Genomic DNA, 16,650 nt, shown 5'->3' with positions numbered 1-16,650 from the left:
GAGGGTTAGTAACTGTACCATCAGGGTGGAAGAGAGCTGGAAAAGAAGTTTCAGAGAAATTATAACTGTTTACTTTAACAGGAAGATAGCAGGTTTTTCCTTCCCTTCAGTAAAGCTGCATTCAGCACCTCTAAAAGTGGATTCACTGTGTGTAAGGATAGAGTTGGCTCAACTCCACAGGACTCTACACTGGACACAATTAAAAGGACAGTGCCAAGTTAGATCTTTCTCCTCTCTAATAGAAATGCTATATCCTATTTTTAAATGGGAAAAGAATGTTAGAAAATGCAAATGAATTCAATCCAATACCTGGAAGGAGTGGAAGACTAGAATGCAAATGTGAAGTGAATGATGAAATCTCATCACAAAGTCACCAAGTTCAATTATGTGTATAGTGCATAATGTAAGCAATTCCGGCTTACTGTTTTAAATAAACTTTTACTTCAATAATCCCTCAGAAAAAAAGTAATATTTTGTTAATTGTATCATGAAAGCAAACCATAATCTTTGTGTCATAGCTTTTTTCTGGGTGAGATGTTCTTTGCCAAACTGAACTCTATTGAACTGCTGGATGCTAGGCTAGAGATCAACCTGTGACAGGCTGCCTGATATCAGGCAATGTCTACAAATTGCCCAGTTTCTTCAAAATAAGCAACACAGAATTTTATTAGTGTCAGATGAGAAGCAATTTATTCTGCAAATCACTCTACAGCAACAAACACAAGTGCAAATTTGACTTAAAACATGAACAAGCTAACACTGGCCAATCCCAAAATATCATTCTGTTTTAACAGATTCCAGAATGACAGGACATGAAACACATTCTCTAAAGCACATTAAAATCCCGCAGCCTATACCAGGACATAGCATCTTATTTTGCCCCATTTTTCTCTCTTCTAAAAAGTTGAAGTATTACTTTTTTCAAAATTTTGTTGGAGTAATATGGCAGGAAATTAAAATCATAAACCTCAGACCTTTGCTTAAAATGCAATCCGACTTTCACAAAGTTACCACCACTTCCTGTTAGACAGTATCCTGTATTGTTCAATACAAGCTGTATTTTTTTAAATGAAAAATATGCAGCACTGTTATCAACATATTGAGCTAATCTTAAAATACATCATTGTTTTCTTCTACAAAAGATTAATTTACTTTCCAAAGCATTTTTACAGGCTCATGAAAAAAGGTGAAGTCTTAATTTGTTTAATATTTGTTAAAGACACTGTCCAGTTTGATTACATTAATGAACATCTGCATGAAACCTTGGCAGCAGGCTGCAGCATTTACAAAACTTACTTTCAGATTCAATTTTTTATTAGTTTTGATATACAGTCTATCCACCTCTGCGAAACAGATACTGCCTCTCTACAATGTCTGAGAATGCATTATAAACTTCTGCTGTCATCTTCTTCAGTTAAAAATTAATTTCTAGATCTTCATTTTAACAAAAAACTGAGAAAAAAATCCGTTGAGACTGATTTGTAGGTTCGGAGGAAAGTCCTGTAAGTATGACTTCAGTAATTCTGAGTTGAAACCAACAAGTCTGAACAAAAAAATACCCCAACATCCTGATTCTGTGGTGAATATGTATATTTTAAAAAGCACCTTCTTTCATATGCCCCCACTACTTATACTGGCTTGCCAAGTGAAATAAGCAGAAAACAGCACACGCCAAATGCTATGTGACCCCCTCAGTACATCGAAACTCTACAAAGCGATTGTTTGAAATCTTTTAGCTAGCAATACATCAACAAACTTGCATCTGGCACTAAAACAAGGTCACAGCTTTTGGTTGTTACAGTAAGCTCTTCATGCTAATTTTTTTTTGAGAGATAAATCTAACAAGTATAACTGCTAACAGCTACCTTATCCTAAACAGTAACACCAAAAGGTGCAGAAACACAGATACTGTGAATAAAAGCATAACTTCAAGTATATAAGGGATAACACAACTGGCCACAGAGGATATCTATTATACTGTATCAAACAGCTGATCAAACAGAATATGAAAAGTCAGCATATATAGAAATCTAGCACTGAACTGACATTCTAATCAGATACAAATCCCCAGCATAGGAAATGCATCCTATTTAAAGTAGCTGCATGATATTTCTGAACAACTTCATTCCCATTTTTTGTTCCACTTACACTGTAAAAATGCCAAACACCACCACCTTGTGAACGGGCACAATAACATTGTGTTCATGTCATGTTTTGATATTAATACTTTTGTTGCTTAACTTACCAGACTGCTTTTCTTACCTGAACTAAAGGAAGTCCAGGGATTCTTTACATATCATATTACTAGTTTCTAGACTTACACCTTATTCCCATGTAACACAAGTATGCATTAATTTATTTATCTTGCAATAAATATTCCGAATAGGTGCCTTCCCTCATCTACAAGGAAGAACTCGTTCAATATTGAATGAGTAGCTGGGAATAAAGCATGTCAGCTGCTTTTAGAGTACTGATCCATTTCAACAGTGCCTTTAGGCATTAAACATTGTAAATGCATTTGTCATCAGTCCATGCAAGTAGAGCTGAGAAACAACAGTGCTATGTGTGATATACAGCAGTTGTACCCATCTAAAGCCAGAGACACCTGGCATGAATGGAAACGAGATTTTGTTTTTATTCACTATAGTCTTAGGACATGATCAATATTTGATTGAAAGGAATAAACGCAATCCCACTTTGAGCTAGTGAAGACTCAAAGCACATGCTACAAACAAACAATTACATTTTGGAGAGCAAAATCACAATCCTTGCTTGGCTAGTGCAGCAGTAACATCTTCAGCAAGTGTGGCAAGCTGTGGCGATTCCATTAAATTGATGCTTCCAGAAGATGAGACATTGCTGAGCCTGTGAGGAGTTGTGGCACCAGATCGTCCTGGAGACTGAGTGACAATATCTGCTCCATGGTCCACACGAGCCCTGGCATTCTCACGGAAGCTAAGCTTGTGACTTTCAATCTGTTCAGAAAATAAAGGGAATATACAGTTCACTAGTGAACACAACAGTAGACAATAGGGAAGAAATTATAACCGATGGTATTTCATGATACAATACAGAGTTTTTCATTTTTGCACAATGTAATACCACCGCAGGATAAATGTTCTTATCCAGCTCTCCTGTCACAGAGCATCACATGTTGGGAGTGCAATTGAATCACTGATACACACCCCTAGCATGAAACACGGAGTGCTGGAGATTAAAATGTATGCCTATTTAAATATCAAAGATGTCTGCCAAGGAATTACAAGGAACAGTTGTCCAGTTAGAGGGTTTAGATGTTGCCATGCTCATCTTGTGGACCCTAAGATTCAAATGCTGTGTTAATTTAAGTGACAGCCAACCAGTGTTACCAATAATATTTAGAGGACCATGATCTATTGATCATGTCAGCTGCTTATTTGATGTTGCATATGCCTTTATTAAAAGGCATGTACCCAGAGGTTGGCTAGAGCATGTTCTGATGGATGTAAAGTAGTAGAAGAAATGGGTTGCCTCATGTACCATGAGACACAGAACAGGAAGACGACATGAGTTTGGACCTGACAGTATTAGGCTTTTGTATTGCAGCAATTTCACAAAATACCAGTTTAATCAAACAATAACTGAACTAGGTCATTAGTCATAACCTTTGTTGCCTATTTCCATTCCTACCTTTATATTTCCACCTCCTGGAGTATGACGCGTATTATCAAGGGAGCCAACCTTGGATTGAGCTTTATCCTTAAAATCCAGTTTCTGACTTTCAATTCTAATGTGTCCTCCACCTACACAAAGTGAATGGATCATATTTTGAAACACGTTGTAAATAAACAATATAGCAATGCTCGTTTCCAAAATCAGACAAATAATAACGGACAAGAACACAGTACCTGGTCTATAGTGTATGTTGCTGAAAGAGCCACACTTTGATGTGATGTGACTCACATCTATTTTCTTGGTAACTATTTGAACCTGAAGAACACGAGAACAACTTTTTAGCATCAACAGAAAGTCACTAATTAATACTTTGAGAACTGCAGTAAAAATTTTGAAGTATAGGATTGCAATACTTTTGGTTTATTGAAAAAATACTTAAGAAATATTCTAATTCTGCTTGATAGAAAATTTGCATCATTTATTAGTCCTGTATTTTGAAAGGCACGGGAGCTTTCAGTACTCAAAGGGTTAATGCATGATCAAAGCATAACATATCTGTTTGGTTAAAAAATGAACTTTAAGAGAATGTTTTTGCCATATTGTTAATTATTTAGATATTTCTAGTTCCGGTAACACTGCTGGAGAATGCTTCACATTCTCTGCAGAGTTGCAATGCCAAACCCTCCAAAGATGGTCATTGTTAATAGCAATGCTGGGCCTTCGCTACATTGCTTCAACAAGAATTTTCTGTCATTGAACCAAGCGATACATTATCCGCACTCAATTTGCGGCTTCTTGACGCTGTCAAATTCAAGAAAATTATGTGCTTAAGGACCACACTTAGCTCACTTTTTAGCAACCTGTGATCAATAGCAGGGAAGGGAGACCTCTGTCACCTTTCCCTTAGATGGATTTTAGTTCAGCTGTCCAAATGAAAGGGACAGTAACTAAGCCCAATATCTAGGGAAAATATGCTAATTAATGGCCATTAACACTTCAATCAGAAATAAATTGGCTTGTCATGATGCTACATACAGTTAAAAGACAAGTAGAAAAAGAGTTAAGAATTAAATGGTATTAACAAGACAAGGTAATAGTGTGGTTTAGTTATTTATCTTGTGTACAAGTTGTCAATGGTGATGGTGTGGAAAGAGGGCAAGAAAGATGCAGCTCATGTTTTGTGGATGCTGGATGGTGGCTCAGATTGGCAGCCAACCTTGCTGGCAATCAATACGTAAAATATTGTTTTAATATGGTGAAATGCTACAGCAATGCCTGGAAAATATTAATTTTTTTGGTGTATAGCATTAAATAAACAAGTCCAAATTTTCCAACTGCTCATTTCAGAGATGGGCTAAAATAAAAACCAGTATGCTTTAGAAGCCCCAACTCCATTTCTGAATAGAGAGATGGTAAAAAAAAAATGCCTCATCTAAATGCACTGCTATACCCCATTCAAAGTAGAATTTTAGAAAGCCAACTGAATTCCCCTATCAGTATGTCCTAGGAAGGTTTACTGCATTAAATAGATATATAGTTGTAAGTATTACAAATACCTGAAAGCAATCAAAGGGTTCATAAATGATGGAAACAAACTTCAAATGCTTTGTAACTGCTAAACAAACTGCAAGGGTAGATACTGCCTTTCATTTTCTCCCATGTACCTGTTTTAATACATATAATGTGGCATTGACATGCCAGTGTTTCATTTTCACTCTTTTTGTGGGCAAGTAGTGGGCATTAGTTGTCAGATTACTCAGTGCATTCATTGAGTTTTGATGTCCTTACTGAAAGAACACAGGGACAGGAGCAGGCCATTCAGCCCCTCGAGCCTGTTCCACCATTCAACAAGATCATGGCTGATCTGTATCCTAACTCTATCCACCACGTTGGCTCCATATCCCTTAATACCCTTGGCTGGCAAAAAATCTATCGATCTCAGATTTAAAATTATTAATTGAGCTAGCATCTACTACTTTTTGTGGGAGACTGTTCCACCCTTTGCATGAAGCAGTGTTTCCTAGCTTCTCTGCTGAATGGCCTGGCTCTGATTTTAAGGTTATGTCCCCTTGTCCTATACACTCCCATGAGCGTAAAATGTTTCTCTCTATTTATCCTATCAGTTCCTTTCAAAATTCTAAAAATCTCAATCGAATCATCCCTTAACCGTCTTTATTCTTGGGAATACAAGCCTAGTTTATGCAATCTCTCCTCATAATCTAACCCTTGGAGCCCTGTTAACATTCTGGTGAATCTGAACTGCACTTCTTCTAAGACCACTATATCCTTTCTAAGGTGCGGTGCTCAGAACTGTACACAGTACTCCAGATGTGGTCTGCTCAGGGCTTTGTATAGCTCTAGCAAAACTTCCTCCCCTTTATATTCTAGCCCTCTAGTTATCAAGCCTAATATTCATTAGCCTTTTTGATTATTTTTGTACCTGACTACTACATTTTAGTGATCTGTGTACATGGACCCCTAAATCTTTTTGGACTTCCACTGTTCCTAGTTTTTCACCATTCAAAAAAATACTCGGATCTATCCTTTTTTGGTCCAAAATGGATGACCTCATACTTAGCTGTGTTGAAATCCATCTGCCACAGTTTTGCCCACTCACTTAATCTATCAATGTCTCTTTGTAATTTTATGCTCCTGTCTACACTACTTACCATGCCACCAATCTTTATGTCATCTGCAAACTTGAATATTGTGTTATCTAAGTCATTAATATAGTGAAGGATAGCAATTCTGACATAATTACTCAAAGTCTGAGCTACAATTGGCTATCTTCTGGTATTCAAGTGCAATCAATGCAAGTTCTATATATTTGATTTTATTTCAGGGCAAATGGAAGAGCAAGTTCCGGCGAGCACGCATGTGCAGTCAAACGCGGAAATCTGGAACTTGACTGCCAAACGACCACTCTGACTCTGAAAATTAACTTTTAAAAATGTGGAATCTCATTACTCCCAATTTTAATAGCTATTGGACATTTAAAAAAAATTAAAACCTTTTAATTTTTTTAACTTTTTCTTTCTGTCCCTTTTACTCAGTCTTTTAATCTTAACCTTTCTTTATTTCGCTTTCTCTATCTGATTTTATAGTACATTTACTAATCTTATCTGACACCTCCTGGGTCTTAGTCTGCGTGGTTTGTGAATGAGCTTCACTTCCTGGTTCTCACAGCGTGGTTTGCTTCAAGCTGATTGGTGAAGGGGACAGAGCGATCCTTTCCCACTCTCACAGCTTGAGAAAGAACGCTGCAGTTTTTTGAACTCGCATTTGAAGTAAGTTGCCACCAAAAAGTGGGCGAGTTCAAATCTAAGCAGCAGCGGGCACCGTCAGTTCACCGCTCAGAGCCATTGTGCATAATTTGTTGGTGCAAAGACCAGTGTGATCCCAGTTACTTGTTGTACAGAGGCAGTAGATGATATGGGGATTTAGCCATATTATGTAATGCTGGGGCATCAAGAATAAAAAAGACAGAATCTAACCACCGTGGTTTTATTTTCATTATGTTAATATTTTTGTCATTTACTGACCAGATTTAATCTAACTATGAAAAACAAAGTCAGCATTCTTGACTCATTAGATGTAGTCGATATTTTGTTGACTAGTTTTCGGTTGACTGACAATTGACATGCAACAAAGAGAGAAAAACTATCACCTCTCTGCTATAAACAAAATTTATTAGTTTAAAGGCTTTGCTTGTTGATACCATAGAAACACAACCAGCCTTTCTTTTTTCTTGACAGATTATAGATCTAACATTCGTCATCTGGCTTTTATAGTTGTTCAACAAAACCCTTAATCTTTTCAGCAAAACTCATTAAATGACTGTGATGTTGCATTGACTAATTCAGTGAAATAGTAGTTAAATACCAAAGTCAGTTGATGAGCTTGTTCAGTGGGAATTTGTAGCTGCATAATAACTTTACAAGAATAGGGACCAGCGGAGGAAGTGCTGCCACTGATTGGAAGATTACTTGTTAAGACGAGCAACTACTAGCATCTTCAGGAAGAGGACGTGCTACTGCTGCAAAGCACGATTTCATATGTCACTATGCTAAATGCAGTTAAAAGCCAGAAGAGAGTTAAAGATGAAATGGTAGAAATAGAAACATACAACAGTAACAGTGCGATTTAGTTGTTTAATTTTGGTGTATGCAATCAGGCAAAGTGGTGAAGATTTGAGACAGCACTTCATGTTTTGTGTGGATATTGCTTCATTACAACCATTCCTAATGATTATATCAATTTATTTTAAAGGATAAACAAATAGGTTTTTGTAACACCTTCTACACCACATGCCAGCCCTGTCAAGGAGGAAAAGCAGGCTGCTCTGTCAATGCTACTGGAAACCAAACCATTTCTCTCACCCTGGGGATGGGGTGGGGTGACAAGTGCCCGAGATCAGGAATGAAGCATGTGAAAAATTGTGACATACCCCTGTCCTACCACTAGATATCACAGGAGATTTCAGCTACAATGTGCTGCACTATTACATGACCCAAATTCATAATCTGCACTAGGAACAGTGCCTAGTAGAAATTGACAAATTAATGGATTGATAATTCGCTCCCATTGAACTGAACAACGAGCAGAGGATCTGGTGTATTTTTCTTCCCCTGTCCTCTTTATGATGATACCAATGATCATGATGCATCATTCTTCAGTTTATGGAAAGGGTGATGAGCTCTCCAAAGCCAATGTTAATAATATTTTATTACTGGTCACTGGGAGGCACGATTCAAGAAAAGTGGATATGCTAGCTTTTCTCTGTCTCCAACATGCAAAAAGTAGACTTTGTGACAAGTGCCAACAAAAGTGTGACTAAGCACTGACTAGATTAATTCAATTGACATGAGAATAATATGCAGTAGTGGGGCCTTAACTTGTGACTTTCTGACTGAGAGTAACCACTTGAGCTGTCAGACTGTTGTTCATAATGCTGAAGGAGATGTCTTGGATTTATAACACATCTTAAGTACTATTAGATCTTTTGTGGCATTGCTCACTTTGAATCGCAGGATATGCTGTTTTGTAACATTAGCCTACTAAACCCAACAGTCTTCTATTCCTAGCATAGTTAGAGATACCCCTACAACAAAGTTTCTCTCCCTCCTTGTTTCCCCATCTCCATTACTCAACAGGTGGTCTCTCTTTTTGTACCTCAACAGGACCTTCTCTTCCCCTTTCTTTCAATAAGCTGCTCCCCTTGTCCAAGTTCTCTCTTATCACACTCCCTCCTCAACAGAGTCTCACTCTGTCCCTTCCACCCACCCCAACAGGGTGTATCTGTCTGTTAGACATCTCTATCCTTCCACTCAATGGGGTCATCACAAGAAACCAACTGCACTCTTCCCAACAGTGTTTGTCTCTCTCTTCTCTACTCATTTCCCAACGCTGGTGAAAGTAGTGCTGCCTGATTTTCAGGATGTTTGTAATCCTGTGTTCATTATAAAGCCGCCAAACGTAGTTCAGTCATTCATTTTATTAATCAATATGGGATATAAGACAGTGTATGCCATTTGGTATAAAATAACTTAATCTAAGTGTTCTAGTCAGTGAAAAGCAAAACATTTCTGTGTTTTCCTTCTCTAGTTACTTCATATTCTAATTTTTGTAATAGTTTCTCTCTGATTGCTGTATCCGATCTGTGGTTTCTATATTTTCTTTCCCTTGCTCTTTCTCCATTTCCACCCCATTTTATAATATTTTCTCTATTTTTCTCCCAATGTGTCTGAGATTTTCTTTCTCTCTGAAGAGTTTCTTTTTTTTTTCTTTCCATCCCCTCTCTGCATCTTTTTGTAATATTTTCTTCCTCTTTCTTTGAGTCTTGATCTCTCTTTCTGCAGCTTCTGTTAAAATTCCTGTCCCTCCTTTCTCTGCTTTTACTATTCTGTAATGCCATACATCCTTAATCTTTAATCTCTGGCGCCACATCTCCCCTTACCCTCTGTCTGTCTAACTTTCAGCTGCTGTCCCACTGACTCCAATGCTTGGGTGCAATTAAATTAAGAAAATAGGAAAGCCTCGTGGTGTCACTAGTGCCCAGCCGTCATTATTTCGTGCCTGGTGAATGAATGCATTTTCAGTCAACTGTTCAAAGCTCTCTGCCTCCTACCAGTACCGCTCCAACTGAAGTAAAACAGGCAAGTTTTTCACCGGAGATGAGAGAGTTGATCTTCCTCTCCTGATGCTGTCCGGCAGCATTTAATGCGGAGCGCACTCTGTCAGGACCAGGAGCTCAGTGCTAAAACTTGCTCTGAGGCCTCATTTAGAGGAGGCGCCATATGGGTGCAGTTGGGGCACACTTTTAGTCGCAGCGATAAAGGCATAAGAGGAAGCCTGGGCACATTAAAGGCACAAGCACCATTGAAGGGGCAAACACAGTTAAAGCCCCATGGGAGAGCCAGAAGGATTTTTTTCTTTTTTTTTGCAGGTAATGGGGCTGGATTATTATTCAGAAACAGTCCGATGAAGTTACAATTTTTCATGTTGGTGGCATTTACGTTTATTTAATGTTACTTCTCTGTGAATGAGTGTGCACTGTTGTGTCGTGGGTGGGATGGCAATAGCACCCAAACGAGCAGGCCAGAAGCCCCTACACTTTGCCTCTGAGGGAGCTGGTGAGAAGGTGACACAATGTTGCCAAACAGTAGTTGAAGGAACAGGGACATCAAGTCTGAGTATGAAGAATGATGGTGCTGGAATAGGAGGAAGGTTCTGGTTTGACACTGAGGTTTCCAATGTTATTCCAAGCGAGATGGAGCAGTTGTACGGTCAGGGAGAGGTGGGTACCCTACTCTCTGATATTGAAACAGGTGTTTCTAGCTCAGGAAATGGCTAAGTGAAAGAATTTAGCAGCTGTGAAGAGGGTTGTGGTTATTTCTCTCATCTGCCTTCAAATATGCCATATGGCAAAAAAGGGGCAGGCGGCACAGTACTGAAGATGGTCTCCATCACTATGTGCAAAATTCTAACAACATTCTGCAACAAGTACAGAAGCAGCAACATTTTTTGTTTATTTAAAAAGTCAAAAATAAAGATCTTTCTTGGCAATATGAGACTGTCCCTTAAGAAAGGTAGTGCCTCATTGGCAGTTCTGGAATCAGTAATACCAGGTTTTTCTGGGAGCAGTTTACCCCGAACTGCACCTCGTGCTATTAGAGGACGTTTAAGTGACGAGGTCTTTCATATTTATTTGCATTAAATTTACTGCTGAGTCCTACTCAGATGCAGACACCAGAAAACCCATAAAGGAAGTTTGTGTGCAATGCTGTTCAGGAATAAAATTGGATCAAAGGATTTGCACCCATTAATCCTCTGCATTGTACCCATTTTGGGCACTATTTAGAAGCAGAGCAGAGGAGTATAAGACCTGAGGTCCTTTGCATGTGCTTAGCTAATAATGTATCTGTAAGTCTGCAAATATAAAGTCTCCCCCTCCTTCACTTGGTTCCTTCTCATTTTCCTCCTGTTTCTCACTCAATCTTCTGCTCCTCCTTCACTTCTGATCCTCTAGCACTCTCCTCCTCCAAGGTTTCTTACTCTTCTGCTCAGTCATTCTCTCATTCCAACTTCATATCTATTTCTCTCCTCTTGACCTCTAAATTCTTTTCCCTACTTTTTCACACCAGTGAATAGATCGTTGAATAACCATCTCAGTGAGGGGGCAGGGTGCCTTAATAATGATTCCAGAGTATGGGAGCAGGTGCCATGCTGTAACCCTGTGATTTCCATTTTTTTTTACACTGCAGATGGACTCCTGTGCATGTGCATTTTACTTAGAGCAGGGTCTTGGATCAGGTCTCTGAGCATGGGGAAATAAGGAAGCTGGATGGGGATTATGAAGTATGAAAGAGAGGGGAGGCTCAGTGGGGTGTGTTTCATTGCTTGTGGAAGGCCATCGGTGGAAGAAAGTTGTTGTTATAAGTTATTTTTAAGGGTATATAGTGGATGGGTGAGGAACTATCTGGGGGGTTGCACCATGGGGAATTTTGTTTGGTGGAATGTGACCAGCTAGAATTTGATATTGTCGCAAGGTGATTGGGGAGAAAATTGAACTGACAAGAAAAAAATTACATAAAATGGCTGATGAATGACAAAAGTAGAAAAAAACTAATTAGAAAGGAGAAAATAGACAGGCTTAAGATTGCAAACAATGAGTAAGAATAAAATTGACACAACAGATGCAAGACATTATATTCTAAAAACTGTGGTGCAAATGCTTTAGAATTTTTTTTAGGTTACTAGCAGATGTCGCACTTAATTGCTCAAGCTGAGACAGGAAAATGCAGTCTTGGAACAATAAGGGCATTATCAACAGAGTGTGATGGGGAAGTGTATGATATAGCAAGACTATTAATATATTGAGCAGATCTCCATTGTTCACGGTGAGTCAGGGGATATATCTTAAAGCAATAAGGGTGTCTGCTCTATGTAGGACATAACATTAGAGCCACTGATTAACTGAACAGGTTAAATTCCATTTTATTAGACGGTATTCTGGGATTTCTTTCTACAAAACTGTCCTTTATTTTATGAAAATCAGAAATGAATGGCATTTATCTTCTATATATATATATCCCCTTACCTGGTGTAATGAATTATTACCCTTTGCCATTTTGCGTTGAGGATAAACAGGAAGATGATAAGCAAGATGTACCAGTTGGAGGTAAGTATCTGGTATTTATTAGTACTGGGCTGGGGAAATGGGGTTCATTTGTTTTGGGGAGGGATGGTGATCCAGGGCTTTGTTCGTACCAGGGGAGATGATTCTGGGCTTTGGCGCAGCAAGGCCCTCAGCGAAGCCCCTCCTCTCCCACCCTGTCCTGCTCAGGCAGGTCCACCCAAAATATTTAAATGATCCTGACCTTGGGATTTCAGATAAGGTCAGGGTATTAGGGTCAGGAGCTCCATCCTATATCTGCCACCCCAAGGCCTTTCCAGGAATTTCAGAAACTTTAGGTGGAGTATCCCAGGGGGTCAAGCTTAGCCAATTGCTATTTTTAAGTTATGTAGACTGAATGGAGGTATAATAAGCAAAGTCTCAAGCCAGGGAGAAGATCGGAGGCGGGGGGCTGATGAAGAGATAGGCGGGGGGCTGATGAAGAGATCGGGGGGATCGGGGGGGGCGGGGGGACGGCGGCCTGATGAAGAGATCGGAGGTCACTGGAGATCGGGTGAAGAGCCGGAGGTAGGTGGGGTCCACCATCGTGGGGGAGTGGGTCAGCTGATCCCGGGGGGGGGGGGGGGGGGGTCCTGTCGGCCAGGTGAGCTTTTTGGGCCTGGAAGAAGCACTCCTGCTCCTCTAGGCCCACGAGTAGTGCAATAAAGGCACTCATCTCATGGATTCAGCCATTCCCACCTGCATTCACCTGACGTGAATGGGAAGCGATGGGCAACCCGAACAAGTAAGGTTAAATTCATTTTATTATTCCAATACAAAAAATATTAAGTACCTCAAGTATCTCAATGAGGAACATTGCCCTTTTAAGTATCAGCCCGCCGGATTTAAGTGGGGGCGGGACTTCCTGGTGTCAGACAAACCTGCCTGGGTTAGACCTAGAAGCAGGTGTGTTGGAACTGGGATGTTGTCCCACTCTGAAAACAGAGTATTTTTACTCCCCACCTGCCCCAATCCACCCGTTTTTGAGGGTTAAAATTTACTCCTAGGAGTTTAGGAATAAGAAGTGCTCAGGCAGAACTTTTTCATCCAGAGGGCAATAGGTTTATGGAATAGGTTAACATGGGATACCACTGAATCAGAATTTGAAATGGGTTCTAGAGAGAATTACATGCGTTTCTATAGAGAAGAGGGAATCAAGCGAAATGATATGCAGATGGACTCATCTGTAAAAAAAAATGTTTTTTTCCTCTTTCTAAAATTTTTATCCTACCATTTATATTTTCATTTCTGCAAGAATCAGTAAAGAAACTGGTAATAAGAATTCACGCTACCAAACTATACAATTATACACTGTATAAAACACTTCGAATCCATCTTCCTAATCAAACTGTTCAATCTGAGATATCTGGATCATAAATACAATTCAATGCAAATATTCAAACATTGTCAGCATTTACAACATCTGATCTACTGATAGTGAAATGAATAAAGATTATTCATTGAACAGATAGCGGGATCTGAGTGACGAGAGGAGAATACAATTAAATCAGATAGAAGTTGTTAATTATTGCTGAAAAATAAAACCTCCCTTTCCCACTATTGCTTCTATAAGTATTGACTGCACAATAAATCTTTGCTACTGCCTCTTAAAACAGTCCTAATGTGATTTAAACATAGCTACATTTAACGTGGACAATATAAAAGACATAAGACCCATATTTTTTTTAAGCCAAATAATAATAATTCACACTAACATTTCATCGTATGAAATGATGCAAAACAAACAAGCATTTTTTTTTAATTGAAAAAGCAAGCAAGCAAGATCATCCCTCTGTTCTTGTTAAGCATTTTATACAGTAATTACCCAAATTTGTCTGTCACATAAATTGTCAGTTTTAAAAATAAGGAAGTGACTCACGTTTCCAACCAAGGGAGAATAACGTACGTTGTCCAGTGAGCCACATTTTGGCTGAATATGGCTAAAATCAGGTTTTACATTTGCTATATGTACCTGGAAATGATAGGGACTTTACTGATCAATATCTACACAATAGTCATTCAGTGAGAAAATGCCCACTGTATGTAATATTAGAAACATTCTGTCACATATTTCTGCTTTTAAAAAGGAATTTTATTTCCAATTTTCTGGTAAATGCTTTGATCCCAATTGGGCTGAGAAAATGTTCCACCATATTAAAAAGTCATCAGTAAATGGTAAGTGGCTTCGATTGATGGTTCCTGCAGTTTAAACTCAAACTTTTATTGGATAAAATTATTCCGAGAAGGCAAAATCACGATTCTTCCGATATGGTTTGGGTTAAAATTCCTGTTTAAAGAGCACTACACATAAAATAATTTTGTTAATCACATCTCTTCACACTTATACTGCAATGAATTGTCTCACAAATGACATACTAAATTAATAGTACAGATTTTAAAACTTATCACACCTTGATTTCAAATATACATTTCTGCACATAATTGGTTTTAGCCATGAAGCCTGCATAAACAGCTTGTTCAATGATGTTGTAGAAAAATTAACCAAAAACTATAAAATAAAAGAATATGCAGCATAAAAAGCTTCATGTGCAAATACAATAGGGCAATTAAGCTATCAAATAAATATATATATAAATAAATAAAAATAAGCCAAATTGTGTTTCTTAGGCATCCTGTGCTATACCTACTATTGCTACCATGATCACTTAATTGACATCAGGCATGATTGGGTTTTTATTTTGCATTGACAAATTAGACTCGAAAGGATGACAAGTCTACACACACTGACTTCTGGTTATAAAAATGACCAATGCTGTTTTATAATACAGCAGTTCATTATATGGGGACACAGATATTGATTTTGTATTGTAATTTATCTTCCCATTTTCTTCTCCTCCTCCTCCTCCTCCTCCCCACCCCCCCCCCCCCCCCATCCCACTCACCCATACTAGTAGAGTGTAAACATTTTCTCAAATGTCAATATTGCCCATTGTTTGACCCAACAGAAGGTTCTGGGTAAGGACCCAATGCCTGGCCATTTCTTCTTCTCACCCTAACCTCTATCAACAACCTAAGAGAGACTGACAAATGCACTAAGGGAAACTGAAGTTTTGCATTAAGAAATTTAAAAACATTAATTTCATTAACTTGATTTGTTTGTTGTTTTTTTCTAAGTTCACAATCTTGCATTAAGAAGTGGAACTGGAATGTTATTTCTCGTAGCAAGGAAGATCCAGTTAGTATACACAAAATCATCACAATTGTGAAATAAAAGACATCCTATTATTCATTATGACATATCTACAGGCATAAGTGAAAGCAGTCATGAATGCCACAAAAATTTCCTTGCATCATTCTTCTTCCTATCACATGATATTTACTTTACTTACAGGCCAGTCACTTCGAAAGTTATCAATTGCAATAAACTAAAAAATTTTATGGAGCCAATCATTTAAAACCCCTTGATCATAATAGGTTGGCATTACCAGAAAATATTTTTCACAATTAAATTTACAGTATTCAAGAAATTTCAAAATATAATATCTAATAGGCATACTGTTCTCATTTTGCTCAACAGACCTGGGTAACTTTTCTTGCATAACAGTTAAATTATGATGGCTTGAACCATTATAGAATCATTACCATCAAATAGTTACACTTTTTTTTCTCTTATTTTACAATATAATCATGGCATTAACAACTTTGTATCCATGAGGCCAGTTTGTTAAAATTATCATAGTCCCACAATTTTCACCCAGTGGTTTGTCATAAAAAACAAACATACTTCATAGTTGTCATGAGGTTGACACAAATTGACAGTACAGTGAAAAAGGAATAAAAAAAGCATGGTTATGATTGTAAGAAATATAGCACTTAAAAAGAGCAGATAAGTGCTCACACTAGTCTCTCTGAAATAGAAACAATTAGTTTTCAACTAATGCTTATAGAAGCTCATTTATAGATAAGAACGTATCTGCTTTAGCATGCCATATACAGAAAACAGAGGTCATGCAATCAACAACAGGGCTATTAAGCCAATTAGAGATCTGTTGATGGCAAAACCAACTCTATCTCAACCTCCATTCCTTAGCAATAGGCTTTGGGAGAAGGAGCTGGATGTGGGGAACCCATCTGAACAGGAACTGTCCTTTACAGTTTGATTGCCAACTTGCTGGTCAGCACACTTGGTGTAATTGGACTATAGTTGGAACATCTGTCTATCTTATTTCTGCCTCAGGGCTCAGTCGTATTCAAAGTCTCTTATTTCTAAGTCATGTCTCAATTGTTCCCACTCTAGCTCTTAGCAATTTGTAAGAGAATGTAATTTTTGGGGGGCTGAACATAATTTCAGGCCAGATGGT

At 38.3% G+C, this 16,650-nt stretch overlaps 1 protein-coding gene across 11 annotated transcripts in view; it reads right to left on the bottom strand.

Annotated features, from left to right (window-relative positions):
- Window positions 1–680: 680 nt before the first annotated feature.
- LOC137323874 (microtubule-associated protein 2-like) overlaps window positions 681–16,650 on the bottom strand; it is a 329,190-nt gene continuing 313,220 nt past the window's right edge. For all 11 annotated transcript variants that reach the window (XM_067987893.1, XM_067987900.1, XM_067987904.1 and 8 more), the window contains 4 exons: window positions 14,208–14,300; window positions 3,888–3,969; window positions 3,670–3,782; window positions 681–2,975 (listed from right to left, as the gene is read on the bottom strand). In XM_067987893.1, coding sequence (XP_067843994.1) covers window positions 2,760–2,975; window positions 3,670–3,782; window positions 3,888–3,969; window positions 14,208–14,300 — 504 coding nt within the window. In that variant the 3' untranslated portion in view covers window positions 681–2,759. The remainder of the gene's footprint in view (window positions 2,976–3,669; window positions 3,783–3,887; window positions 3,970–14,207; window positions 14,301–16,650) is intronic.

This window comes from Heptranchias perlo, chromosome 7 (assembly GCF_035084215.1).
Source record: "Heptranchias perlo isolate sHepPer1 chromosome 7, sHepPer1.hap1, whole genome shotgun sequence".
NCBI lineage: Eukaryota > Metazoa > Chordata > Chondrichthyes > Hexanchiformes > Hexanchidae > Heptranchias > Heptranchias perlo.
Note: the sequence above shows the minus strand (reverse complement) of the source record. Positions and strands in the feature narration are given on the sequence as shown.